Source organism: Heterocephalus glaber, unplaced genomic scaffold (assembly GCF_053883595.1).
Source record: "Heterocephalus glaber isolate CG9 unplaced genomic scaffold, H.glaber_assembly_v1.0 deba00000071, whole genome shotgun sequence".
Lineage (NCBI taxonomy): Eukaryota > Metazoa > Chordata > Mammalia > Rodentia > Bathyergidae > Heterocephalus > Heterocephalus glaber.
The window spans coordinates 19665609-19693556 of NW_028258137.1; the positions used below are offsets into that span (position 1 = coordinate 19665609).

Here is a 27948-nt window from a genome sequence, read left to right on the forward strand (position 1 = left end):
AACTGAAAGTGTAAATAAGGACTAAATGTATAATAGGTAACGTGAAATAGGAAGAAAAGGGGCAAAGGGGAAGGAAGTGGGAGGGCTAGGGGAAAGGATAGAAGGGAATGGGATTAATATGAGAAAATGGAAATACAGGAACAAAATCTTTGTAAATAGGGAGGACTGGAGGGGTTGAAGGGAGGGCTGGGCAAGGGTGAAAAATAAGAACCAAGAGAGACTATGTAAAGGTGCAAATTTCCAATGATGAATGTCATTATATTGCATACCTAAAATGTACCAATGATTAGAATGAATATTCGAAAATGTAAAATAGGAAGAAAAGGTCGAAAGGGGTAGGGGTAGTGGGAGGGGCAGGGGAAAGGAAAGAAGGGAAAGGAAAAATGATGAGAAATGGAAAAAATGGAAATAAAGTCTTTGTAAATAGGGAAGGGTGGAGGGCGTGAAGGGAGGGCTAGGAATGGGGAAAAAATAAGAACCAAGATGCATTATGTAAAGGTACAATTCCCAATGAGAAATGTAATTGTGTTGTATACCTACAATGTACCAATAAAAGAATTAAAAAAAAAAAAGAAAACCTATAGGCCAATAAGATGGAAAATACAAAAGAAAGTGACAGATTCCTAGATAAATGTGAATTATCAAAGTTGAATGAGGATGACTTAAAAATTCTAAAGAACCCAATAACAATCGATGAAATTGAAAATGTAATTAAAATCTTATCAACTAAGAAAAAAAAAAGAAGGATCACTATTAATTCTTTAAATGTTTGGTGGAATTCACTCATGAAGCCATCTAGTCTTAAACCTTTAGTTATTGTGAATATATATATATAAACTAAATATATATATAAGTATATATAAATATATATATATAAAAGGTTTAGGACTAGATGGCTTCATGAGTGAATATATTCATTATATATATAATATATATATTCATTATATATATTCATCATATATATAATATATATAATGTGCACAACCTGTGCTTGTTATAGGTGTATGGATATTCTCTCTCTCTCTCTCTGTACTGGGATTGACAGGGACACTCTACCACTGAGCTGCATCCCTAGCTCTTTCTTATTCTGAGTCAAGGTCTTGCTAAATTTCCTGAGCTGGTCTTGAACTCCTAATCCTCCTCCCTCAGTCTCCAGTAACTCATGTTGAATGGACCAGATGAGATTTACATCACGTTTTAGCTTTCAAGTCCTTTTAAAGAGAGATTTCTTTTCTAAGAAAAGATGGTTATCAATATGTAAAAGAAAACCATTCTAAGAAGCAGACAGGAAGACAGTGAAAATGTTTTATTTTAAAATACACTGTCATTTCTGACAACCGGAGTTGCCTTTGAGTTACTTCTTTCCCTTTGGTGGTGCTTTGTCCTTTCCTTTGCCTTTGTCTGCTGCTGCCTTATCTCCTGGTTTGCCCTTGTTGGCTGGCTTTTCTGGTTCTTTGGCAGGTGGTTTTTCTTCTGCTGGTTTCTCTGGTGCACCTGCCTTTGGTGGTGGGTCCAGTATATTCCTTTTGATTCTCTTGCCTTTGAAGTGTTTTCTTTGAAAACATATATCAAGAAAAGCAGAAAACGCAGCTATACCCATAAGGATCTGAAAAACAAAAGAATCTTCACTATTTTTTCTTCTCCTTCCAAAGAGTATATTTCCTTCCTAGTTTCTAATTCATCCATGATGCTTCTTAATACATTCCCTCAACCCCCGAAACTACCAGATCCAGAGACTCTGAGTGTGCCCCTCCCTCAACTTGGGCTTTCTCCATCCCTACTGCCCTTTCATCACATCTCTTTATTTATTTTTTATTTTTTGGTACCGGGGATTGAACTCGGGTCCTTGCGCTTGCACAGCAGGCGGCAAAACCACTGAGCTAAATCCCCGGCTGATCACATCTCTTTAGACCCAGCCTTTGCTCTGGGGTCAGCAGCTATAAGGAGGAAGCCATTAACTGAGGCTGGCTCCCTGCACATCATCTTTATTTAAGTGGCTTCTCCACTGGAAACACTTGCCAACTTTCTTTTAAAAACTTTACTTTGGACCTAAGATATTTCTACAAATGAGCTCTTTTCTTTAATAGGGGAAAATACTCAGTTCTCCAAAAGAGGTGAATTCAGAGCAAATCCACAGCCCAAAGGGCAGACTCACCAGAGCAATTAAGTAGTTTACTGGCAAGTCTGGTTGCTGCTTCTGTACACCAAAGTATATGCTTCCTCCAAGGAACACACAAACGAACAGGTCATTGAGAAGGTCCTAAAAATGGTGGAAGTGAGTGACTTGTAGAAACAGCCAACCCCCATCAACACTCGATGCAGCATAGCTTCCTCTAAGCATACAGCTTCCAAACTTCTGCCTGATGTTTAATATATGTATATCACTGGATGGGGGCGGGGCTAGGATGTCCCCCCAAAGAGGAGATGAGTACTCCAACTTGCCCCGTAGAATAGGTTCTTGATTCATCTTCAGAAAAGCATTTCAGAATGTGTCAGTGTGAGGCACAGGCAGTTTTATTACACACAGAAAGTAAGAGAAGATAGTGAAGGAGCAGCTGAAGGGGGAGCTCTGATGTAGCAGATCACACTCGCTCCTTAACAAAGGGACAGGACTAGGTTTAAAGAGTTGGGGTTAGCTAGGGTCTGGTTGGTCATTATCTCAGTTCTGGAGAAGTTCATATCACTTAATCTAGTTTCCATGAGATGATGGCTTCTGCTTGGTACACAGTCAGTTTTGCAGGGGTTCTGCTGGAATCCAAGGTGACTATAGGTTTAGGACAATGACTGGAGACTTCTGGCGATCACTGGTAGTTGAATGTCTCTGGAACTCTCTTATCTCGGTGTATCAGTCTTGAAGGGGGGGATGAGATAGGTTATATAAACTTAGGGCGAATCAACCTTGTATTGCTAGTGTTTAGACAGACATTCCCTAAAAGATTAACATGTCTATATGCAGAGCTGAGTAAAGATCTGACGCAAATTTTTTTTTTTGGTACCGGGGATCGAACTCAGGTCCTTACGCTTGTGCAGCCGGCAGCAAAACCACTGAGCTAAATCCCCAGCCCCCTGACTCACAGTTTTAAAGTAACAAAAGAGGCAGATACAAAATGAAGATCAGGGGCAGGAATTTAGTTCAGTGGTTCCGGCGCCTGCCTCACAAGCGCAAGGTCTCAAGTTCGATCCCCGGTACCAAAAAACAAAACAAAAACAAAGTGAAGATCAGGCTTTGTTTTGCTTTTGGATATTGGCAGGCCCAAATGAAGAGTCACTGCTTTTTAGCAAAACAGTTTTCAAGCCCTAACTATCTCAGAAGCAAAGACAAATCATTCTTTAATGAGTAACAGGTTAAGGGATCAGGAGTTTTTTTGTCCTCTGTCCCTGGGTGGTCCCTGACTTCGTCAGAGATAGAGATAGAGATGGGGCTATATATGCACTGGACTAGGTAGACACACCACTAGTGGCAGCCGTCTGGCCTCTTGGAGTGACGGCCCGCAGTCCAAGCTTAATTGCCCTCAGGCCAGAGCCTGAGAAGACACAAGCTCCCACCCCTACCATCTCATCTGTAAAATCACACAGCTAGCCCCCACCAATACTCATTTAAATAAATGGATAGCTTTACAACTTCATGATATCCCTCAAGCATCACCCACATCATTTTCTACTCTCAGGGCCAGCTCCTTCTCTGGAGGCTGGGGGTAGGGGGCAGCAGTGCTGGCAGAGGGCTCTTGTACTATGCTCCTGCTTGGGAGCCTGGCAGCTCCCCGCTCAACCCCACTGCCTGCCTTACCTCTTGGGACTCCTCCTATTTATTTATTTATGTATTGGTACTGGACATTGAACCCAGGGTCTTTGCACTGAGCTACATCCCTAGATGTCTTTAATTTTGAGACAGAGTCTTGCTAAGTTGCCCAGGTTGATCCTTCTGCCTCTGCTTCCCAAAGTGCTGAACTTATAGGCTAGTGGTACCATGCCCAGCTATATTTATTTATTTAATTTATTTATTTTTCTGGTACCAGGGATCGAACACAGGACCTTGTACTTGTGAGGCAGGGACAGCACCACTGAGCTAAATCCCCAGCCTCCAGCTGTATTTATTTTTGAGGCAATTTTGTTGTTATATGTTTTCTAGGAAATAAACTATTTTATCTGAACTTTCCAGTTTATTAGTGTAAAAAGTTCATATTTTCCCTTGTGATCTTTAAAAGCTTTTCTTGATCTTCGTGCTATTTTTCTTTCTTCATTATTCCCTTTTCTTCTCTTGAGGTTTTTCTTTTTTGCTTTGAGACAGGGTCTCACTATGTTGTTTAGGCTGGTCTTGAATTCACTATGTAGCCCAGGCTGGCCTCAAACTCACAGCAATCTTCCTGCCTCAGCCTCCTGCATGTTGGGATTATAGGCATGAGTCACCACATCTGGCTCTTGAGGTTTATTAGTCTTTTCAAAACAACTAGCTTTTTGGCTTTATTAATCCTTACTATAGATTCTTGTTTCATGTTTCATTAATTTCAGTTCTTAGGCATTTCCTCAATTCCCTTTTTTTACTTTGGTATCTTTCTCATATAGACACTTTATTAATTTTTGCTCTTCTTTCCTAAGTATATGTATTTGAATTTGAATTCTTTAATGTTTCTTAGTTTAAGAATTTGAATTGTTTAATTGCATTCTACAAGCAGTACTTGTAAATATTGCACATTATTAAATCCCCATATGAACATTAAATTTTCCCACAAACATATGTTGATATAGTGACATTTTAGTTATCTACTTCTAATTGCATTATATTGAAATAATAGACAATGGGCTAGCCTATGAATGAGGTCAGTATCCTCATAATCCAACCACCCCTCAAGAAGTTTGTTAATGCAGTCAAGTTTCTTGTTGTTTTTTGTGGTTTTTTTGGTGGTACTGGGGATTGAACTCAGGACCTTGTGCTTGCGAGCCAAGTGCAGAACCACTGAGCTAAATCCCTGGCAATGCAGTCAAGTTTACAATCAAGATTAACTGGCAGAGGTACATACAAGTTCAAAATTGCTATATGCTGTAATCTTCATTTTTTAACTTTTAAAATTTTATTAGTACATGCTTACAGTACATGCAGTTTATAACTATCTTCAGGAGTGGTTTCATGTACATACAACATTGTGTTTCTCTTTTTTTTTAAATTCCCTTCTCCTTTCCCCCACCCCTCCCTTCTCTAATTCCACTATTCTGATTTTCATTCTTTTTGATATTATTAATCTTGGCTCATGTTATGGCATATAATGTTCACATTCATTGAGGTTATTAGTTCTTGTACATGGAATATCTTTATTGTATTCCTTTCTGCTTTACCCCTTGCCTTTGTTCCCTTGGACCCCTTCCCTGTTGCAAGAGATCCATCCCCGTGCCCCCTTCTATCCATCCTTTCTTTGTTTGCACTTTGCCTCATGCAAATGACAGCTGTCATATAGTATTTAACCTTGCATGTCTGGTTTATTTCACTCAACATTATATTTTTCAGGTGCATCTATTTTCCTACAAATGTTTCAAATGTGTCATTCTTTATAGCCAATTAGTATTCCATTATAATACTACATACTGCATTAAAATACTACATTTTCTTTATCCACTTGTCTGTTGATGGGTATACAGGCCACTTTCAGGATTTAGCTATTACAAATTATGCTGTTATAAACATTAGTATGCATGTATTGCTGTAGTAGAATATCTTAAGCTCTTTGGGGGAAGATAACTAGAAGGAGGATAGCTGAGTCATATGGAATTTCTGATGTCACTTCTTTGAGAAATCTCTATACTGATTTCCATAGTGGTGTTCTAGTTTACATTCCCCCCAACAATGTAGGAGGGTTCCTTTTTCACTACAGCCACACCAGCTTTTGTTACTGTTTTATTTCTTAATGATTGCCGTTCTTTCTGGAGTAAGATAGAATCTTAGCATTGTTTTAATTTGCATTTCTTTAATGGCCAGAAATGAACATTTTTCATATATTTGTTGACCATTTGTACTTTTTCCTTTGTGAAGTATCTTTTCATTTTTCTTGCCCATTTCTTGACTGGGTCTTTTAATTTAGGTGGTTTAATTTTTTGAGTACTTTATATATTCTTTCTGAGGAATAGGTGACAAAAATTTTTCCCATTCTGTAGGTTGTCGCTTCACTCTACAAATTTTTATTTTTTTTTGCTGTACAGAAGCTTTTCAGTCTGATATAATCCTATTTGTTGATTCTTGCTATTATTTCTTGTCAATTGAGGTTCTGTTTAGAAAATTCTTTCCTACACCTATGTTGGCAAGTGTTTTACCTATTTTATCTTCCACTAGGTTTAATGTTTCTGTTTTAATGTTTAGATCTTTGATCCACTTTTAATTGTAATCTTCTTTATACATATTTTTTGCAGGGATAGTACTAGAAATTGAACTCAGGGCCTTCATACCAAGTTATAACACTAGGCCTTTTTTATTTTCATTTTTTAAATTTTGAGACAAGGCCTTGCTAAGTCACTAAATTTCTCAGGCTGGGCTTAAACTTTTGATCTTCCTGCCTCAAAATGCTGGAATTATAGGTGTGGGCCACCATGGCCAGCTACAGTTTTAAATACATAAAATTGGTTTAGTCTGGCATTAAAGCTATGTTGGTTTTCTTTTAATTAGTTTTGCCTTCTTATTTTTTCCACTCCTTGTAGCCTTTATGTGTTCTTGAATTAGTCTTATGATTTCCTTTAGTTTATGAACATTTTAAATATAGCTGATTTATAGTCTTTTTCTAGCAAGTCTAATATCTGAACTTCCTTAGGGACAGTTTCTGCTAATTTCTTCTCTTTTTCCTGTGTATGCTCCGTACTTTCTTATTTCTTTGCATGTCTGGTAATTCTTTTTGAAGACCAAATATTTTTCATATTACAATGTAGTTAATCTGGAAATTGGATTCTCTCTCATTCCCAGACTGTGTTGTTGTTGTTGAGGGTTGAACTCATTTTTATGTTCAGTGACTTTTCTAAACGTTTTTTGAAAGACTTCTTTTTCTCAAGTGACCACTAAAATCTGTTTCATTAGCATGATGGTCAGCTATTGATTTGACAAAATTTCCTTAAACGACACAATGCAAATGAATTTTAAAAAATACTCTGAACTGGCCCCCTGTTGCAACATTCTTTGAACACTTAGCCAGGCTGTTTATAACTCCATCTTAATTTTCACTTTCTGTTTGCCAGAAGCCTAATGGTCATCCAGAAATGAAAGCTTAGGGTCTCCTCAAGTCTTTTCTGAGTATGTGTCCAGCCCCGGGAATGTGTGTGGCCTACATTCCCTGGTATACATGGGAAATATATCAAGGCCTCTGTTTCCCTATGTATCTCCTTTCTCTGTCTCTTTTTTTCTGGATTTTTTTGTCTACTGCTTGCATTTCCTCTTGCCCCAAAGTGGGATGAGACTAGTGTATTTGCCTTCAAATACTTTTGATAAATGCTACCTGGGAGGCTGCTTCATCCCTGAGAAAGTTCTGAGGTGGGTGCAATAAAGGCAAATCCCTAGGCCAATCTGTGGCAGCCACCTGACAGGTCAAAACAAATACAGGGCCAGAATTCTTTGAGATATGTCCATATTGTTCTTTCTGCTAAAACCAAACTTCTTCATGTTATGTTCATCGCTGCTGCCAACCTGGGCATGAGGGATGGCAGATGGGTACCTTAGAATGCACAATCCTCTTAGGAACATTCAGCAGTTTCTTTTTTTGTTTAACATTCCTTTGGTACAAGATTTTTTTGACTGATTTCAGAGTTCTGGAAAAGTTGTTCTGACAGTTTTTTGCCAGTTTAATTATTGCTATGTGGAGAAACAATCTCTGAGTTTCCCAATTTGCCACATTCAGTGATATCATTTTCATTAAATCTAGAAAGTTCTTCTTGATCATTATCGCTTTGAATATTTCCTCTTCTTTATTCTCTTAATGACACACACACCCCCACAACCCCACCCCCAGTATTGGGGATTAAATCTGGCACCTTTGTACTGAGCTACATTCTTAACTTTCAAAAAATGTTTTTTTTGAGATAGGGTCTTTTTAAATTGCCCAGGCTGGGCTCAGAATTGCAATCCTGCTGGTTCATCCTCCCAGAGTGCTAAGATCTCTTGAGCATTCTTATTTCATGTTCTGTAGTCCAGCCTCTCTCACATGTTCTCTCTTAAGACTATTTTCTGGCAATTTCTCTACACTTTTCATTTCACAAATTCTCTCTTCAACTATGCCTGATCTACTTTTGAATTCATCTATTAACATTTTTATTTCAATAACTATATTTTCTTTTATAATGTACTTTAAAATCTGTCTATTCTGTCTTCAAAGTGTTTTATTCTTAGAGCTTGTCTGTAATAATTTTTAAAATATTTATTGTTGTTTTCTCATATTTTTAGCTCTTCTATTAGCTCATTTTTAGGGTTCTAATCCTTCCGTTTGTTATGTTTGCTGATCTTTCTTTCTTTCTTTCTAGTACTGGAGATCAAACTCAGGACCTTGCACTTGCAAAGGAGGCCCAGCACCACTGAGTTAAATCTCTGGCCCATTTACTGATTTTTGATACTTAGCATTGGTTTTCTTTTTTTAATTCAAGTGTATTATTGTTGTGAATTGAGTCCAGTTTTGACAACTCTCCCTCCCCCTGAGAATCTCTTCATGCTTTGGCTGTGGTTTTGCATATGTCTCTGTCAGGGCTCTCAAGGATATCATTAGAACATCCTCAGATATCAATTTTTATGCTCCTTCCAAGGCATCATGGTTTCTAGGCTGCAGGGAGCAAGAATTTACACTCCAATTCTACACAAAGGGCAGGCTTAAGGTTTCTGTTTTCCGAAGAGGACACCCCCCCCCCCCCACCTCATCTCCCTGCCAGAGCTCTGGCGGTGATGAATGTGCTTTCTTGTTCTGTTTTGGTAAAAAATGAGTGTCTTCTCTATCCCTTTTTTCCCCAAGAATTGTCTTCACAGGGTGATGGATTTATGCAGGCTTCTCTGTTTTAAACCCCCACTTGGCTTGTGATCAAGGCCTCATCTCCTGACTTGATAGTGTATGAAAGCCCACTCCCCAGGTGGACAATACTTCAAGGGCCATTCCCATTCGGACCACACAGTGTATGCAATCACAGCTCCTGTTTCCTATTTCTGAACCTATGCTTTTCCCTTTCTTATTTTGCTCTGCAGCCATTCAGTCAATCAGTTAAAGCAATATTGGTTAAATTTCCATTAATATTTTTAGGTAAGTACAGTAGGAGGCTTCTAAGGTTCCATGGTTTTTCATCTGGTTGGAACTGAAAGTATCTTCTCAGGCTCCTTGTTTGGGAAACTGTTTTGTGCCTGTCCTTGTACCTTCTTGTCCTCTGCTCATCTGTGTTCTAAAAAGTCCTGCATTCTCATCCAGCCTTGCTTCTCATTTTTTCCTGTTCTGAAGTTCCTCTCTCTCTCTCTTTTTTTTTTTTTGGTACCGGGGATTGAACTCAGGTCCTTGCACTTGCAGGGTAGGCAGCGGAACCACTGAGCTAAATCCTTGGCCCTGAAGTTCCTCCCTTATCCTACAAGGATAGCTTTTAACAAAGAGGCAGGACAGGTAGACTGTACTGATGAATCTTTTTTCTGATGCTTACTAGCTGAATGATCTGGGGGCAAATTACTTGGCTATTTTGAGTTTATTTTCTCATGTGTAAAGTGAGTAGAATTGGAAGTAGAGGGCTCTGGAGGCAGCCTGTAAATGTGCAATGAACAAAGGGATCTAGGACTTGGGATTTTATCAGTTGGCTAAGAGTTGGATCTGCTCTGTGATTACACAAGTGATGTGAAAGGATTAGAGTTTATCAGTTCTAAGGCACAACATCAAGCACTTTACATTTAATCGGTCCCTCAAGGGATTATTACTGTCCTCTTGCTCAGATGAGGAAACAAAGGCTGACAGTGGCTGGGTAACTTGCCTAGTTCTGTTTCATTTTGCTGTAGGACTACTTCAGGCCTAACATCCTTCTGAACCAAACATCCTTTATAGGGATATTTGTTGGAGGCCTAAGGGCTGTTTTACAGGTGAGTTTTAAAAAATTCTCATTTTGTCTTACTAATTTCAGGGGAGACTAATTTTCTTCTTTGAATTCTGGAATGATCTCCCCAGTGTGTGCTGGCAAACAGATTAGGAGGAACAGCTCTGGTTGTTACACCTTTCCTCCCTCCAAGGGAAGCAAAGCCTTAGGGGCTCTTCCACAGTAAAAGACTAGCTCACCAGTGAGAGTCCCCCCATTCCCACGCACAGCTGAGTTTTTTGGAAGATTTTTCAGCCTAAGTCCCCTTCCACTTCCCATCTGCCCTTGCTTAATTCCCACCTGAGCCCTGAGCACGAAGAATGGGAGGTGAGGCTGTTTCTCTACCCATTCACTCTCCTGGTGCCAAGCCACTCGAACAGCACACTAGGTTTATTCCCCAGGACCCTCACTTACAGTAACAGGCCACATGATGAAGGAAATGTATCTTTGGAGGGCAAGGGTATAGAGCACAATAAAGAAGCAGAAGATGGATATCTCCATGGTGATGATGAGCATCAAGATGGGGTGCACGCTGAAGGTTGACCAGAACAGGAACAGTGCTGCAGTCAGGCAGCCCTGCATGGAAACATACCCTTGAGGTTCTCTGAGGACCTCGGGAATCTCTCAGAGACACCCTCTGCCCAGCCTGACTCCTCTTTCCCCCAAGGAATATTAGTCCAGCTTACCAAACTCAGGAACTTGACCGGGCCGTGACCGAGGACCCAGAACTCTTTGTTGCTGTCTTTGAGTTCCCATCGGTAGCAGCGCAACCCCTTCCTTGTACCCACTTCATCCTTGGGCTGCACCTTGAGCTGTTCCCCTTCCTTTTTGTCATTCTTGTTTTCCTCCCTGGGTTTGGGGGGAGGTGGTTGCCCCTTATCAGCCATTGGTGGTCTGAATCCTCAGCTTCTCACGGTCTATGGTCCCTGGGCAGGCCTGGCATATGAGTGAGCCTGGTGTCTACCGACCTGTTCACAGACCGTGCTCAGCTAACCGCCAATGGGCCGGCAATGCCAACGCCTGCGTACTCCTGGCGCGTGCAGGTCTTGCCGCGTGGACCTGCGTGGGTCGCTTCTGCCCATCCTGGGCCAGACTGCTTGCTGTCCACGCAGAGCTTTCAGCCTCCATGCGCAGCTCCCCTCCTGGTCCTAGTTCGGCCTTGCAATGTAGCCCTACGCCTATATTGGCCACTCCCGAGGTCGGGTCCAGCCGGGAGGTCCCTGGGGTTATGCAGGACTGTGTATACGGAAGGGCAACACGAGTGAGCAGAAATATCCCTGACTCGACAGCCCCGATTTTATGACCACACGTATTCCGGAGTGAGTGACAGAGTACAAGCTCGGGTGTGGCATGGTGCAGTGAGCACACACGGACTCAGGTGTGCACAAGAGTCCCGGAGTGGCTATGGACCTCTGCTCAGCGCCGGGGCACGGGACGCTCAGCTTCCATTCCCAGGGCTCCTTTCCTGTGTCTTTATCTTCTTGGTGACCACCAACGCTTCGATGAAACAGGACTCGGCAGAGAGGGAAGACCACATGCTCAGCAGCTCAGCAGTGTTACTCTGCCGCTCAGTTGAGATCTCCACCCTGTCCCCACTCCAGGCAGGGCAGGATATGTGCTGGAGGCCCCTGTTCCCCTCCCACCGTCCGCTGCCCTCTTGGCGCATTTTTCCCTTCCTAGGAAAGGATTTCGCAGCCAGTGGCTGCCTTGCCGGGGCCTTCGAGCAGCAGGAAGGGACCTTGGAAGGGTACGACCCTGCTACGCTCCCAGCGCAGGTGGGGTCCTGAGAAGGCCTCCGAGTGGAGGGAACCTCAGGCTGGGTTTGCAAGGGCAGGGAAGCCTGCCAGGGGTTTGGGGGTCCATCTGGGAGGAGGAGAAGCCCAGATACTGGACTGGAGCTCTGAGGAAACCTGAGCCCGAGGCCTCTGGAGCGGCTGGGAGGGGGCAGACTTGAGGTTGGGGTGGCGGTGCTGAGTCTGTCACTATCAAAAGAAGAGAGGAGTGGGCTAGGGATTTAGGTCAGTGGTTCTGCCGCCTACCTTGCAAGTGCAAGGTCCCGAGTTCGATCCCCGGTACCAAAAAATAAAACAAAACAAACAAAGAAGAGAGGAGGGCTGGGGGTATAGCTCAGTGGTAGTCGCTTGCAGCAAAAGCAAGGTCCTGGGTTCCATTTCCAGCACGGAAGCTAAACCCCAAAACAAACACAAACAAAAAGGAAGAGAGGGGCCAGGCATTTAGCTCAGTGGTTCCGGTGCCTGCCTCACAAGCGCAAAGTCTTGAGTTCAATCTCTGTTACAAAAAAAAAAAAAAAAGAGAGGAAAGGTTTTAGACTCAGAAAATCCACTTGCACTAGCCAGGTGGCGAGTGGAAAGTGCAGCGGCTGGAGGAGGAAGGCCCGTGGGGTCTAGGGGGTTCAGGTGGCTACTGCCCTGCCGCTGTCCACCAGGAGCTGATGGAGACCTGGGCCAGAAAGCGCTGGCGGTACAAGGCGTGGGTGCCGAGTCAGCAGATGGGAGCCAGCGGGCGACAGCACCTGATGTTTCAGCTTTGCATGTTCATCCCTGGCTGCTTAATGAACTGCTTCCTGGGTAAGGTCTTCCCGCAGCTGGTGTGAATGCCCCCATGGGGAGGAGGTTCTGTCCCCAGCACTGAGCTCAAGCTTGGCATAATCCAGTGGGAGTGCCATATTTACTGACTATGGAATGCATTCAAAGAATTTTATAAAATTTTTTTTGGTTCCAAGGATCGAACTCAGGACCTTGTGCTTGCGAGGCAGGCAGTGGCACCACTGAGCTAAATCCCTGGCCCTTGAATTCAAAGAATTTAAAGTTGTTTTCTGAATTAATTTCTGTCCCGTTCTGTAACTTCTTGAACCAAGGTCTGATCTTCCCTCACCCCATCTTCCAAGCATTTGATCTGTAGTTCCTGGTGTTCTTCCTTTGGATGTGGTGGGCTTGAGTCCCAGTTTGTTCTAAACTTGTAGCCAGGGAAAGGTATTTAACCTCAGTTCCTGTAACTATGAAAATGAGAGTAAGTCAGAGCATGCCTACTGGGTGCTTTGACTGAAGCAGGCTTCCTTCCCCCTTCCTGAACAGTTTGACTTACTCCCTTGTGACAATGTACAATGTATTTAAAAAAAACAAACAAACCCTACAATATCTCCTTTCTTCTGTCTTTAAAATAAAATTCTCTAGTCCAGAAAAGTCAAAGTCTTATTGGTAGGCAAAAATATTTTGTTTCGATATTCCAAAAATAGTGTGTATGATTCCTAGGAGTTTTGCAGACTTTTTTTCTGAGAGAGAACTAAAATTATGACTTTTACAAGCTTAGAGTTTGTATAACTTCACATCGTCCGAAGAAGTTATTGCAAAAAGAGAAAGGACGACAGTGGGGATTTCCTTCTGTTAATGACAATGATGGCCTGCCAGTCTCTTTCCTCAGTGTCTTAAAATACTGATCTGAAATGAGGTCACAGATGCCTCTACCTAACCCTCCAACATAGAATAAATGTCTTTTTTCCTTTTCTCTCATTGCCCGGGCAGTGGCTTAACAATTTATCAATTTAATAGGTCTTTCAAATGCTAGCTCTTGATCAAATCTATTAAAGATGGAGAAGGGTGACAAATTTGGTTAGGGTTGAGTGTGGTAAGGGCAGGTGGAGGGGAGGCAAAGCAAAAGTGAGCACTGAAAGGAAGTATGGAAGCTTTCCTGAGGTGGCATCTCCAGGAATGTACCCCAGGCCACACCAGCCTGTATCCTCCCAGCCAGGGCATCTACTCTGTGCTGACTACTCTCAGGATCTTTACATCCCAGTGGGTGAGAAGAAAGACTTGAGGCTGTCCCTGAATCTGTATGGGACCTTGCCCGCAGCATGGTTTTGGAAGGCAGCTTTCATCTGTGTTCCTGGAAAACTGGTATATACACTGTGTCTGCTATGGACATCCCGTGGGTGTCCCTGACAATGCAGTGTGCTCATTGTGTTCTTGACACTGAACGTGCAGAAGGCATAAAGCACACAGAAAGTACCATATGAATGGGACCCACAGAGTGCTCGGACTGTAAACCTCCAGAAGACTCCTCTGGTGTTGCGAGATCCCTGGCTGCTCCTGTTTGGCACTTTCATGAATGTTTTGGCACATTCATGGTGGACCTCCAGGCTTGGCCATGTCAGGCTAGTACTGCCATTCCAGCCAGTACTGTGGCAGCGGCAGGGCCCTCCCCAGCTGGTGTCAGGCTCCCATGGCTGCTGGCCGCTGAGCCCTAGTGCACTGCTCTCTCAGCCCTGAGGACCAGCTGAGCCGTTCAGCCACCTCTGATGCCACGTGGGGTGAGGGGCATGACCTCAGCCACTGCCTAGCCTGGGAACTCAAAAATCTCAGCAACCTACCCCTAGGAGCTACCAGCCAGCCAGGGAGGAAGGGGTTCCAGAGGCCATGTAGGAGAGCAGGTGCCCAAACCCCACAGGAAGGCTGTTCGGAAATCTCTTCCTCTAGCTCCCATATTGAGATTAAAATGAGAAGTACAAAAAATATATGAAAGAATAAAGAAATAACATTTAATACTTAGTAACAACTAGAAAGAAATATAAAATTACAAAACTTTTTTGTCTTGAATGGTTTTTTTCTGCTAAGGACCACTTGGATTAAACAGAAGCTTCCGATAAATTAGGACGCCGTCCGCAATACAGCACAGTGCTGCCACAAGTCCAACCACCTGGGAAGAAAGACACACTGTCACTGGCATCAGGTTTTTAAAAGTGGTCTGCCCATGGGATTCTTCTCCTGCTAAGGTACTAAGATTGCTCCCTACACTGCCACTCAACACTAAAACAGGAAGAGACTTTAGAGATCATCCTATCCTCTTCAGTGCCAAGTTTCCCCCATACCTGCTGACAGGGAAAGGATAATGTGAGTGAACAGAAATAATACAGAAGCAGTGTGGACTGTGTCTTCATCTCCTCATTTGCTCCTGCACGTATTCTTTTAAGCCTCTCGGACTATATTTAGTTATTTCCATCCTAATGATCAACTGTTGAGTTGCCTACTGTGAAACTCTACAGGAGAAAGGGTCAAAACTCAATGTTAAAATCTTTGGGGGAATTGGAGCAATAAAATGACCCAAAGTGAACTCTCTAGGGCTGGGCTACTTATGGGCTACATTCACCTGCTTATGAATGGGATTCTAAATGGGCCCTAGAAGTAAAACTAAGGTAAAGGGAACAAACTAGAACACATGGGAACTTTAGCTGGTTTGATGGCTATTACAGCTAGTACCTGGGCTGGGGAAGGGAGATGTCATTCTTTCCACACTATTTGGACAGCTTCATCCAGCTGTCCAGAAGTCGGCTTCCTGGCTCAGTCTGGCTTCCTCAGCAGAATCTACCCCCTGGTCTCAAGCCACTACCTCCTAGAGTCACATCATAGTAAATACCTTCTACTGACCCTTTTATGACTTTCATATTTCTGCACACTGCTAGGTTCTCTCCCTGAAACCTTTCTCCTTTGCTTCTTATTCTCCATAAACTGCAATTTCATTGTCAGAGAGGGTAGTTATTTCCTTTTTTTCTGTGACCAGCAGCAGTCTCTCAATTTATTACAAACAGCTGTTTGCATGTCAGTCTCTTGGGTTAGGTTCTAAGCAACTTGAAGATAGACAGGGCTCATACTTTAATCCAGTACTGTCCAAAAGGAATTTGTGAGTCATCAATGTAAGCCACCTATTTCAAGATTTTCCAAGAGCACAGGAAATAAACTGGGCATAGTGGTTCACATCTGTAATCTTAGAACTCGGAGACTGAGGAAGGAAAATCCCAAGTATGAGCCTAGCTTGGGCAACTTGGCAGCTTAGTGAGACCCTGTCTTAAAAAATAAAAAAAGGGCTGGGGTTGTAGTCCAGTGTGAAAGCTCTGAGTTCAATCCCCAGTATTGCAAAACAAAACAAAACAACAAACCAAATGAAATTAATTTTAATATTTTATGTAGCACAATGTATCCAAATTATCATTTAACATGTCATTAATATAATAAAGTTATTAATGAAGTATTTTACACTTTTGGGGGTTAATCTTTGGAATTCAATGTATATTTTATACTTACAACTTATCTCAACTGAAACTAGCATATTGCTAGTGATCAGTAGCCACATATGGCTAGTGGCTAGTGTATTAGATAACACAGCTCTCTAGTTTGTCAGCATGAAAGGAATAAACACATGAATTAATGAGTAAATAAGTGAATGAACATAAATCCCATGCCTGGTCTCTCTTTTTTCCTTACTAGGAAAGGAATAAAACTGTCTTTAAAAAAACAATTGGGAGAAATTGCTGTCACAGTGTTGTCTCATTTCTAGAATAATTCTGATCTCTCATGAAGTTGCATAGGGCTGAAGGGAGATAAAGTCATGGGTTCTGACATACAGGGCTGTCCAAGCATAGTCAATTCTCCTAAGTGGATCATACTATGAAAGCGTAAGAAAGTAGGACAGAAGAAAAAATTTCTAATTCAATCCTCCAGATTAGAACCTAGAAAAGTCAAGTGAACCTTGGCAGAATATCAGATGAAAGTATAATTAAATGACTCGACTCTTATTTTGGTTTGCTTTCCAGGATAAAGCCTGATTAAGTTGATTTGCTTTTCTTTAAGCAGTATTCAAAAATAATTCTTCAGTTGCAAGGCTTACACTACATTCTTTTATTATAAGAACATCTGTTATATTCCATCTGAAGAAGATGCAGAACAGTCTGTCTCACCTTAACAAATGACATTTATCCTTTTCTTTAAAAGGAAAAGTTGTCAGGCATGGTGGTACACACCTTTAATCCCAGCACTTGGGAGGCTGAGGGGGGGGATTCCAGGGAGACTGAGGCCAGCCTGGGCTATATAATGAATTCAAGCCCATCCTGAACTGCATATCTCAGACCCTGTCTCAAAAAAAGAGAAAAAGTAAAAGGGAAAGCTATGAAACTCATCCATCTCATTTTCTGTGTAACATCAGGATAATTCTAGCAGCTTTTCTCAGTCTGTTATTATTCTATATAAGAAATATGTAGGAACTTATGTATTTGGTTAACTCCAGTTCTAGTGAAAAATCATATTCCTTCATGTTAATCAGGGGATGCAGTCGCTTATACAAATATTAGGGCAGAAAGTACTGTATACTGTCCTAGGAGCCCCAAGGATGAATATAGTACAGCTTTCTACTTTTCCCAAATAAATATGTATTCTGATCAAACCTGAAGAAGATACTAGAAAGACCTCTACTTACTCCTCCAAGGATTATCAATGTTGTGGTTTCTGGCATCAATGCCAACACAGATATGATGATCATGAATAATGTTGTTACCACTGAGTTGATAATATCCTAAAGACATAGAAAAGGAAGGTCAGCTTTACATAAAGGCCACCAATGGATGGGGATATAGCTTGGTGATACAGCACTTCCCTAGCATGCCCAGACCTCGAGTTTGAGCCCCAGAACCAAGAAAGAGAGGAAGGAAGGAAGGAAGGAAGAGAGAAAGAGACAGAGAGAGAGAGCAGGGTGTGTGTGGGGGGGAGAGACAAGATTCCCTAAGCAATGCTAAAACAAAACAAAACAAAACAAAAAAAGGGTCAGGTCCTTATAGCTTTTTTCTTTTTTTCTTTGCTGTGCTAGGGATTGGACCCAAGGCCTTGTGGATGCTAGACAAGCACCCTACCACTGAGCCACATCCCCAGCCCTCCTTAAAGGTTCTGAACATTTCATTTTATTAAATATATTATTCAGGAAACCCAAATGCTATAGTAAAATGATACTTACATAGTATTTAGTCTCCACTGACACCTAGTGATTCCCTTTATTTATAATACACCAATCATTTAACTGCTTAAGCATTTATTTCTTTTTTACATAACATAAATATAGGTGGAGTATTCACTTGGTTAGGAAAGATAGTAAATGATGCATTATGTAGAAGATTTAGGCTACAGTGGATACCCTGGGAAGTCTGCCCATTTTTCCCCCATTTTTAATAATGTATGAGAAAATGTATAAAACAACTCTACGTTCCTTAAATGTAATAAAACTGAAAACAATTACTCTTAAGGCAAAAATGGTAATTTCCAGGATAACTGCACACATGTCTATACACAAAGGTGGCCAATTATGTAACTTCTGATTATATGGCTCATCCATTTAATAATTTTCCAGAATGAAGCATTTCAGCCTAAACCACAGCTTTTAAGAAGTGCAATTTAGTTGCATGTGGTGCTGCGCACCTATAATCCCAGCTCCATCAGAGGCTGAGGAAGATCTCAAGTGAGGGAAAGTAAACTGTCTTTATTCTGAGACAATTTGGCTTATGCATATTTGCAGATAAGTAGGAAGGAAGGAATTAACACAGAAATACTAATGTTCAAAACTCTGATAACTTAGAAAAGTAGTTATTAAATAGAAAGTAGAGAAGTTCAATGGGGGTAGGACAAGATTAGGTACACTTAGAAGACACAAAGCTCATCTGTGGGAGATATTAACAGTAGCTATCCTGGGGTGGGGATTTAGCTCAGTGGTTCCGTTGCCTGCCCAGAAAGCTTAAGGACCTGAGTTCAATCCCTGGTACCAAAACAAAAAAAAAAAGAGTAGCTATCCTAGATTAACTCTTCTCCATGCTATTTTGTTTTGCTTCAAGGCAACAGACCACAGCATTCCTTCAGCCAGGAGGCCCTGTCTCCTGTGAGCAAGATGGGCTATTCATGACTTTAGAGGTGGTATTCTAGGGAGCATAAAGAACCACAATGCATCTGCCTAAGGACATCAGTGATCCTTAAGGAACATTTAAAATATCGTTTTTATGCTAAAAAATAAACTTCAATATGCCATGTAGTAGAATGTAAATTTAATTACAAAATGGAGATTTTCTAGAAATTTTGTCTCAGAGCCTAGGGTTGGGTAATTTTTTTTTTGGTACTGGGGATTGAGCTCCGGTCCTTGCGCTTGTGCAGCAGGCAGTGAAACCACTGAGCTAAATCCCCAGCCCAGGTTGGGTAATTTTGATATTTTTTGTCAAGGACCACTTGAAGGAAATAGAGGTCTGCTCTACAGATTGTGTCAGGGACCACAGCTTTGGTACAATGATACAAGTAACAAATCTAAGTGCAGATGACCAAGCCCTCTTCTAACCAGTGAAGGCAGTGGCCATCAGACAAAGTACTTATGAGCTACTTCTTTCCCACCTACAGATGAACTTGGACTCTTCAGCCATCACTGTCCTTCACTTTAGTTGCTCCAGCTAGCTCCCATTTCATTTTGCAGGACCTTTCTGTCCATTACCTTTCTCTCATCAGCCTTTGAGTTAAAGCCCAGAGCATGGAAAAACCTTTTCATGCTTTGACCCCCTACTGTCTCAAGCCTCTACTCTTGCCTTTCTTTTTCACAGCTCAATGCCCCAGCCATTCAGATCTACCTGCAGTTCCTGGAGGGTCATTCTCTTTCCCCACCCAGACTCACACATGCTACTTCTTCTATGGAGAAAGCCTTATCTTTTAGCAGTCAGTTGCTAACTACTTTTCTTCCTTCAGCCCTTGACTCAGGCAGTTTTTCTTCACAAGGCTATTGTCATTTTGTCTCTTTTCTGGCTAGGTGCTTCCACACCATTCTGGGTATACATCTACCAAGCACTTACTCAATGAATTCTTGTATTTCTTGCTATACTGAAAGTTTCTCAGGCACAAAAGATTTGCATTTTGTCTTATCAAAAAATAGATTACAAAATCTGGGAATAGCAGATACTTAACATTTGAACAATTTCATTAGATCAAGATCAGAAAGGACTCTGAGATTCATAATGGAGCAACAACTTAATTTTTTTTTTTTGGTACTGGGGATGAAACTCATGACCTTGCACTTGTGAGGCAGGCATGGTATCACTAAGAAAAATCCTGGGCCCTATGATAACTTAATTTTTCAAGCATTACTTCTAAGAGATTATAATATTGGCAAAGTTTGATGCCTAGAGATTTAGAAACTACTCCTTTCCATATACATAGCCCCCCCACCCCGCCCCAGTGTATTCTGTTCAATCTGGGGCTCCAATTTCATTACTGGGACATGTAAGAAATTCCAGAGAATGGTTACAGTTTAGAGAAAAATGATAAAATGTATTCATTTTATTAACTCTGGAGAAGGGGAGTGCAAACAGGAACTATACACCTTTTTGAGTAAAAAAAAAAGATCAAGAAATCCTTAGAATAATCTAGATTAGCCCTTTCTGCCACTAAGTGAGGTCTAGGTCTGAAGTGCAGATTTTGTAGGAATTTTGAGAGGTGCTATGAAGATCCTATTTTCCCAGCTTTGCCCTTTCGGATCTCTTCAAGCTTGTGCTTAGCCTGAAATGCTCACCACTGGTCTCAAAAGGTAGTCCCAAAAGGTCTCCTTTTAAGGCATGCTTACGGTTTGAGAGTAGCTCTAAAGTCTTCTCTTGATAGAAATTATTAGGTTGGATATAAGCACTTTGGAATCCAAGAGCATAAGGCAGAGGAAGGAATGGCAGCAACCAGCCCAGCCAAAGAGGAAAAGGGCAGTGGGGTGACATAGGAGAGAGACCTATGGAGGTAGGAGCTGCACTAAGACTTGAAAGAAGAGAGAAAGTCAAGCAATTTTTGCTACAACTAGTCTCTAGTCCAGGAGGAAGGGGTGTGTACACCTTAACTAGTATCTTCAACCTTCTCTTTTTGACAGTTTCCTGAGCCATTTGGATACCCTACTGGGCAGTTGCTTCTAATGTTGTATGAGGCTGACGTCTCTATAGCACAAAATAAGATTCAATAAGGTAAGTTAAATTATTCAGTATTAACAACTATAGACACTTTTAAGTAAGATAACATTCTACTTTAGCTTCCTCAATTAGTCTGATTTTCCATTAGTGATCAAAGATGTGCAAAGATAGATACTTGTGTACCTGTCTCCATCTCTATTCCCCAATTCTGAGGCTACTTTAACATGCATTTAAAAAAAGATGTAAAGATTAAGATGTTCTATAATTAACATGATCCTAAAATTAAAATTTATTTAGAAGACCTAAAAGTGAATTCTCTTAACAGAAAGGTCAGCCACATCTTCTGGGAGATGGAATGAAGAGGAGAATTCATGTTTTGTGGCTGCCCTGCAACTGTGATAATCCCCCAAAGACAATACAGAACACATTAGCAGCGAGCAGAGTTCCTCCTTCTTAAGCCTATCAAAGACCACCTTAAAGGTTTAAGAGAACCAAAGGGGCTGGGGATTTAGCTCAGTGGTTCTGCTGCCTGCCTCGCAAGTGCAAGGACCTGAGCTCGATTCCCAGTACCAAAAAAAAAAAAAGAAAGAGAACCAAAGGATGATCTAATGTCTCACTATGGTAGAAAAGACTAGTTAAATACTGAACACTTACAAGCAAAGGCCAAAATAACCATTTCATCATTTGATCAAGTCTGAGTATATATAAAATTATGAAAAAGAAAATAACAGTGGCTTCAAATCCAGTGATAACAATGTATGGTTCAGGGGCTTGTGCAATAATAAAAAGAATCATAGATGTCACAGTTAGTACCTAGAAGAAAAAAAAACATGACTTATTCAATGATTACTGAGTGTAAGTTTGAACTGTAAAAATCATTTCTAAAATAACTAAGCAAGCTTCTGCCATACACATACACATCAGAGAAGCATGACTAAAATGTATGGATATTGACATCTTTGTATTTTAGAGAACTAGGTGACCTTCTCAGTGTTAAGAGTAACTACCCCACTTGAACTTCTGATACTATCATCTAACATCTGTTCTCTTGATTTTTTTTTTGACCAAATATCTCCTTTCTTCCTCATACCTTCACTTTGTCCTCCTCTGCTAGCTCCTTTCTTCTTCATACTATAAATTGTCTTATCTTTTTTTTTTTTTTTTTGGTACCGGGGATTGAACTCGGGTCCTTGATCTTGCGCAGCAGGCGGTGAAACCACTGAGCTAAATCTCCGGCCCAAGTTGTCTTATCTTAAAACACACACACACCCTTTCCTTCCAGACTGCTCCCCCTCAAAATCCCAGTTCTGTTTTCTACTTCTTGTTATGCTTCACAAAAAGTTGGTATACTGACTACCCATGATGTTTTATCATCCACTCACCATTCCTTACCTCTTGGCAATCTTGAATCACTGTCAAATGTAAGGTGAATGTTGCCATGGAAAATACCAAAGGAAAGCCAGGTGTGGTGGCACATACCTGCAATCCCAGCACTTGGGAGGCTGAGGCAGAAGGACTGCCAAGAGTTTGAGGCCAGTGTGGACTACATAGTGAGTATTTCAAGGCCAGTTTGAACTATTAAGCCAGACCCTGTCTCAAAACAAAAAACAAACAACAAACAAAAAAACCCCACAAAAAACAAAAAAAAAGAAAGAAAAGAAAAACACTGGGGGTGGGTTTTAAAATACACTGTCAGAGAAAAAACTCTGATGTTTAACAGCATTATTACTAAAATAACTTTTTTACAAAAAATACAATGCCATCAGAACAGAGATATTTTAGGAGAAAAACAAATCCTGAAGATAAGTAACCTAATCCAATTTCTTCATTTCCAAAGGAAGACAGAAAATATGGCAATGTTTAGTGGGTTCCCGGGAATTCTGTTAATGCCATGATGTTTTTAGGAAATATGGCTCTTTCCAAAGTCTCTTTGTGTTCTTGGTAAATGGTTTTATCAACAGTATTCCGTGACTTAACTTTTATAATTCTCTTTCAGTTGGTACCACCCACATACTATTTTAAAATTTTTAATCTATAAGAGCTACTCATTCATAATTATTTCAATTTTATTAGTATAAAAATATCCCACCTTTAAATTCTAAATTGGCCAGTTTGATTACCAATACCTAGTTACTAAATAACTCCATTTTTATAATATAATAACTATTAACAACATGTCATCTCAAACTATTCCATTTACTCCATTTGACTCAGGTCTTGAGTCCATGGATTATGAAGTCAAGTCTCCCCTTTTCAGTCCCTAGCCTCTGTAACCTTTTTGAATCATGGTTATTGGCACTAGTGACTACTCCGTTTTCTCAAAAATTCTCATGGTTCTGTCACACTGGATTCTCCCTTGATTTATATTTACAGCTCTTGTATCTTTTCTAAGCTTTTGGGCTTCTTTCCAAGTTTTCTTTTAAATACCCTTCTAACATCTCATGCATTTCCCTATCACCCTATGGAAACTGCCTTTGTTAATATCAATGACTTCAGAAGTACTAAATTTAGTAAGCATTTTTCATTCCTTATTTTACTGGACTCTTATGACTTGTCATCAGCTGTCCTTCACCTACTTCTTTACTCCTTTGGTTTCTATGTCACCTCTCCTAATTCTTACTCTCTGCAACTGCTCTCTTGATGGCCTCCTCTCCTTTTACCCTCGTCTTTAAAATTCTGGGATTCCTCTGGATTCTGTCCACATCCCATTCAATGAATACAATTGTTTTACTTCCATTATTCACCTAAGCAGCCATTTAGGATCTCCATCTAGATGATCCACAGGAATCTCAAATTCACCAAAATTGAACTTATGCCAAAATCGAACCCATCTTGCTCTTTCCTTCCTCCTCCCTTCACTGCCTCAATTGGTGTTACTACAATCTACCTTTTGACCCATACTAGGAACCTAAGACCACTGCTTAACTCACTTCTCACAGCTGAGGAATAATCACATCCTGCTGACTTAATGCCTAAACATATTTGGTATTCCTTCTTCTTCATCCCTACAACTATTGCTCTTTTTTTTGGTACCAGGGATCGAACTCGTGTCCTTGTGCTTTTCAGCCAAGCGGCGAACCACTGAGCTAAATCCCCGGCCCAAAATTTTCTTGGAGCTTTTTTTTTTTTTCTTTTGCAGTACTGGGGATCAAACTCATGACCTTGCGCTTGCGAGGCAGGTGGTGGAACCACTGAGCTAAATCCCTGGCTACAATTATTGCTCTTTAGTATCTTTTACTTAAACTATCACAACAAAGATACTGCAGTGAAATTTCTAAAATGCAAATTTGTTATCTATTTAAAATCCTTCAATTCTTCTCCATGGTCTTTAGAATAGAGCCTATCTCTCATCATATACTTAGAAATGTCTATGATTCTAGCTTCTGTATACTTTTTTAGCAAAGACTTGTCTATTTGTCCAGGAGATAATTCCAGTGTTTACTTCTCAGTCCTCATTTTACTTGAATTATCATAAGTATTTGACATAGTTGATCACTCCCTCAAAGAGTTTGTGTACTTAGTTTCAAGGACAAAATACTCTTAGTTTCTCCTACCTCCCCAAATCCTTCCTTTCTTCTTTGTACTTTGTATTCTCCCTGACCTCCAATTTTGAAGTGTTCCAGGGCTCAATCCAGTTTTCTATCTATACTCCTCTCTTGATGACCCCAAGAGTCATGTGGCTTTAAACGCCTAATGTATTTCTGAAGCCTGATGTCTCTGCCAAAATCCAGTCTTGTTTATCCCAATTGCCTATTCACTATTGCCACTTGGATGTCTAATAGGTACCTTGAACCTAATAATGAAATCCAAAAGTAAACTTCTAGTCCTCCCCTTATATTGGCTTATAGGCTTTCCAATCTCAGAAGATAGCATTTGAATCTTTTCAATTGCTTAAACACTTTGGCATTATGTACACTGGCCTCTGTCTGGTTCATCAGCAAATCTTATTGGGGCTACTTTCAAAATACAGCTTGAGGATCCCTAACCTGAAAATCTGAAATGCTCCAAAATTCAAATATTTTCAATGCTAACATTGATGACAAGTGGAAAATTCCATACCTGACTTCTGATGGTTCAGTGTCCAAAAATTTGTTTCATGCACAAAAGTATTAAAAATACTATAGAAAGGGCAGGGGATTTAGCTCAGTGGTTCTGTCGCCTGCCTCGCAAGCCCAAGGTCCCAAGTTTGATCCCTGGTACCAAAAAAAATACTATAGAAAAATACCTTTAGGATATGTATATAAGGTACTTATATATGAAACAGAAATGATAGATTTGGGCCCCATCCCAAAGATATCTCATTTCCAAAATTGGAAATACTTTGGTCCCAAACATTCTGGATAATGGACGAAGGACCTGCATATCCCAAATTTCTTATTACCTACTCTGCTACCACCAGCCACTAGGTGGCTGGTCTGAGCCACAATTACCTCTTACTCAGACTATTGCAATAGCCCTAATTGGCCTCTTTGCAGCAATCCCTTCCACTCCTTCCTCCACCAATCTACTCAGTGTCAATGCAGAACTCAGTGTACTTCAAAAAAAAATTGAGTTAGATTATATAGTCCTTTACCCAAAATCTTTCTTACCTCGTGTGTTCTCACTCAACTCCAGTAATACTGGTTTTCTTGCTGTTTTGACTCCTTTAGGCACCTTCCTTCCACAGGGCATTACTGGATTTTCTTCTGCCTTAAACTCTTTCTCTACATATTCTCACAGCTAGCTCCCTGACCTCACTGAACTCTCTGCTGTCATCTCATTAAGGCCTAAACTGATCAGTTATCACTGTAATCTTTCTCTCCATCCCTTTCTGCTCTTATGGTCCCTTACATGGCTTTATTTTTCTCTTGCTCCATAGCACTCCCAGAATACCACAGTTTATTTAATGTGAGTTTGTCTCCCCTGCCCTCCATCCCAATAAATAAACTCTACTATGGGAGTGAGGGGAGGTATCTGTTTTGTTCACTGCTCTCTCTCAAGAGCTTAGAGAAGTACCTGGCAGATGACAGGCATTAAACAGATATTTGATAAATGAAGAAATGTGGCAATGTTCAAGTTCTTACAGTTCTCTGAACACATCATGCTTTTTTTTTTTTTTTGCCTCATTACCTTTGATCATGCCTCTTAAATATCACCCTAGATTCCTCTCAGAAGAGTTTTCTAACAGTTCTTTTTATTCCCTTGGTTAGATTTTTGGGCCTGATCTTCATTGTATCTGCTTCTGTGTGTGTAACTGAAGAATTCTGTGAGTCAGGGGCTTCTGTCCCGGTTTCATCACTGTTCTACGCACTTCCCCAGAGCTTGGAAGACATTAAATATTCAGACTGTTTGTTTAAGGAAGTAATGTGAACAACAAAACTTTCTCAAAATATCTTGTTTTTCCTCTAGTATTCCTGAACTTTCAGTAGCTAGTATAAAATCTCAGACCTTCAGGTCACTTTTTTCCCTGATGACTTACTCCTAACCAAAGGTAATCTTTCCTTTGACTCCAGAGTGGTTTTATAAACCTCTCATATGCATCCTAACTTGTATTATATTATAACTATTTCTCAGAATCACAGACTTTTGGTGTGAGAATGATCGTATATTCAATTTGTTTTACTTTCTCATCTAAAGTTTGAATTTCCTTTATAACATCCTCACCAAATGCTCATCTGTGCTTGTTACTTTTGTTACCTGGTAATGCAGTGCCTTCCCGAGGGACCATTTAATTTTGGGATCCTTCTCAATATAAAATTCTTCCTAATATTATGTGGACATGTTCTCCTGTAACTTTTAATTACTTCAACTTTCTCACAGGTCAGCTCTTTAAAATTTAAAAGTTAATTTTTTCCTTCCCTTTGATAAATTTCAGTTCTCTAATTAGAGAAATCCAAAGGATGATTCCCTCCCATCCTCCTCCAAACTGCTGTTTTCAGAATTTACAGCAGTGCTCCTGGTACACCTGAAGTCCTAAACAGGCCATGCTGTTCATTCTTTGTCCTTGCTCTGGTCTTATATTACCCTTGAACTCAGTCAGATGAAATGTCTGATTTATATTAAGTAACGGTAGCATCCACAAAATTCTTAAAGAGTTTTCTTTTATTTTGTTGGCTTCTTAGTGGTACAAATGCAGCTGCCTTGCCTCCTAATCTGGACACAGGCCTTGTAGGCCATTCAGGTAAATGTGCGGATTGTCTGATACATGGGTCCCTAAATCCTCATAAGAGGAGGAAATTGCCCTATGGCTCTTCTGCTTCCCCTAGAGGCCCAAAGGGAAGGTCCTGTCTCTGGGGAGGCCTGGAGAAAAACAAGACTGACAAGCCGGTTGTGGTGGCTCACCCCTGTACCATCAGCATTTGGGAAGTTGAGGCAAGAGGATTGTGGAGGCCACCTTGAGCTATACACAGGGGCGAGTTTCCAGACTGCCTGGACTACATGGCGCGACTCTGTCTCAAAAAACCAAACAACAACAACAAAAATCAAAACCCCTCCACCCACAATACAAAAGACACGGCCCCTGAAACGGGCAATTTGCCTCCACACTTAATAGCACGTTCGATCCCCAACCTCCGCCCCCTCGCCCCGGCCCAACCCTCACCAGCCGCAACATCTTCACATGACCTTTCACGCTGAAGCAGAAGGGCCAAAGGCTTGGTTTCAGCTGCGACTGAGTCTCCATCGCGTTCTCAGAGCCAACAGCCACACCTCTCCTTTCGACCCTTCTCAGGACCCAGCCCGGCCAGGCCCGGCGCGCAGGCAGGCCCGGCGCGCAGACAGCCCCGGGCTGCAGATCCAGTCTACTGCCCTCTGGCTTCCCGCCTTCGCGCGAGCATGCGCGCCGTGCCGCGGTCCGCCCTTGTGCGCCTGCGCTCTACGGAAGGAGCCCACCGTCCTGGGTTCCTGGGTCGCTTTGCCCACATTGCGCAAGCTCAGCTAGACAGGGAACCCACTTGTCTTTCGTCTTTTAGCCTGTCCCGCTCCACCTGGGTTCTAATGATCACAGAGCTACAGCTTTCTAGTCCTGAAGCAACTGCAGGGTTGGAGCAAGGGAGGGGGCCAGAGGGAAAGGGAAATTCCCTCTGTGGAATTTCCCTTGGTGATCCTGTCTAGAGTAGCCACTATCACTGCCCTCATTTCTCTCTAGCTGATGTACATCATAAGAATGTCAC

At 41.3% G+C, this 27948-nt stretch overlaps 2 protein-coding genes across 5 annotated transcripts; both read right to left on the bottom strand.

Moving 5' to 3' along the window:
- Positions 1-1291: 1291 nt before the first annotated feature.
- Positions 1292-10937, bottom strand: Cmtm2 (CKLF like MARVEL transmembrane domain containing 2). Its single transcript, XM_004843108.4, has 4 exons — positions 10737-10937; positions 10465-10626; positions 2156-2260; positions 1292-1606 (listed from the first exon to the last, which is right to left on the bottom strand). The coding sequence occupies exons 1-4, from the start codon at positions 10935-10937 to the stop codon at positions 1355-1357; spliced, it is 720 nt and encodes a 239-aa protein (XP_004843165.1). The 3' UTR covers positions 1292-1354.
- Cklf (chemokine like factor) lies at positions 2499-27557 on the bottom strand. Of its 4 annotated transcripts, XR_015440011.1 has the most exons (5): positions 27378-27557; positions 21452-21610; positions 17314-17409; positions 16862-16969; positions 14582-14763 (listed from the first exon to the last, which is right to left on the bottom strand). XR_015440011.1 is itself a non-coding variant. In XM_021256948.2 (4 exons), the coding sequence occupies exons 1-4, from the start codon at positions 27456-27458 to the stop codon at positions 2833-2835; spliced, it is 354 nt and encodes a 117-aa protein (XP_021112607.1). In that variant the 5' UTR covers positions 27459-27557; the 3' UTR covers positions 2499-2832. The 4 variants fall into 4 exon arrangements, 3 of the variants coding, with proteins under 3 accessions (XP_021112607.1, XP_012927038.1, XP_004843164.2); XM_021256948.2 differs by lacking the exons at positions 14582-14763; positions 16862-16969 and adding an exon at positions 2499-2850; XM_013071584.3 differs by lacking the exons at positions 14582-14763; positions 16862-16969 and adding an exon at positions 12885-13066.
- Between the last annotated feature and the right edge of the window lie 391 nt (positions 27558-27948).

What these genes read in the sequence shown, in the direction of transcription:
- Cklf (XM_004843107.4), bottom strand. Translation starts at nt 27,458, where the DNA reads ATGGAGACTCAGTCGCAGCTGAAACCAAGCCTTTGGCCCTTCTGCTTC. An exon ending in GGTTATTTTGGCCTTTGCTT is followed by an intron (nt 17,410 to 21,451) that starts GTAAGTGTTCAG and finishes CTATGTCTTTAG; the next exon opens with GATATTATCAACTCAGTGGT. An exon ending in CATTGATAATCCTTGGAGGA is followed by an intron (nt 14,764 to 17,313) that starts GTAAGTAGAGGT and finishes CTTTCTTCCCAG; the next exon opens with GTGGTTGGACTTGTGGCAGC.
- Cmtm2 (XM_004843108.4), bottom strand. Translation starts at nt 10,937, where the DNA reads ATGGCTGATAAGGGGCAACCACCTCCCCCCAAACCCAGGGAGGAAAAC. An exon ending in TCATCATGTGGCCTGTTACT is followed by an intron (nt 2,261 to 10,464) that starts GTAAGTGAGGGT and finishes CACCATTTTTAG; the next exon opens with GACCTTCTCAATGACCTGTT. An exon ending in TAAACTACTTAATTGCTCTG is followed by an intron (nt 1,607 to 2,155) that starts GTGAGTCTGCCC and finishes TTTGTTTTTCAG; the next exon opens with ATCCTTATGGGTATAGCTGC.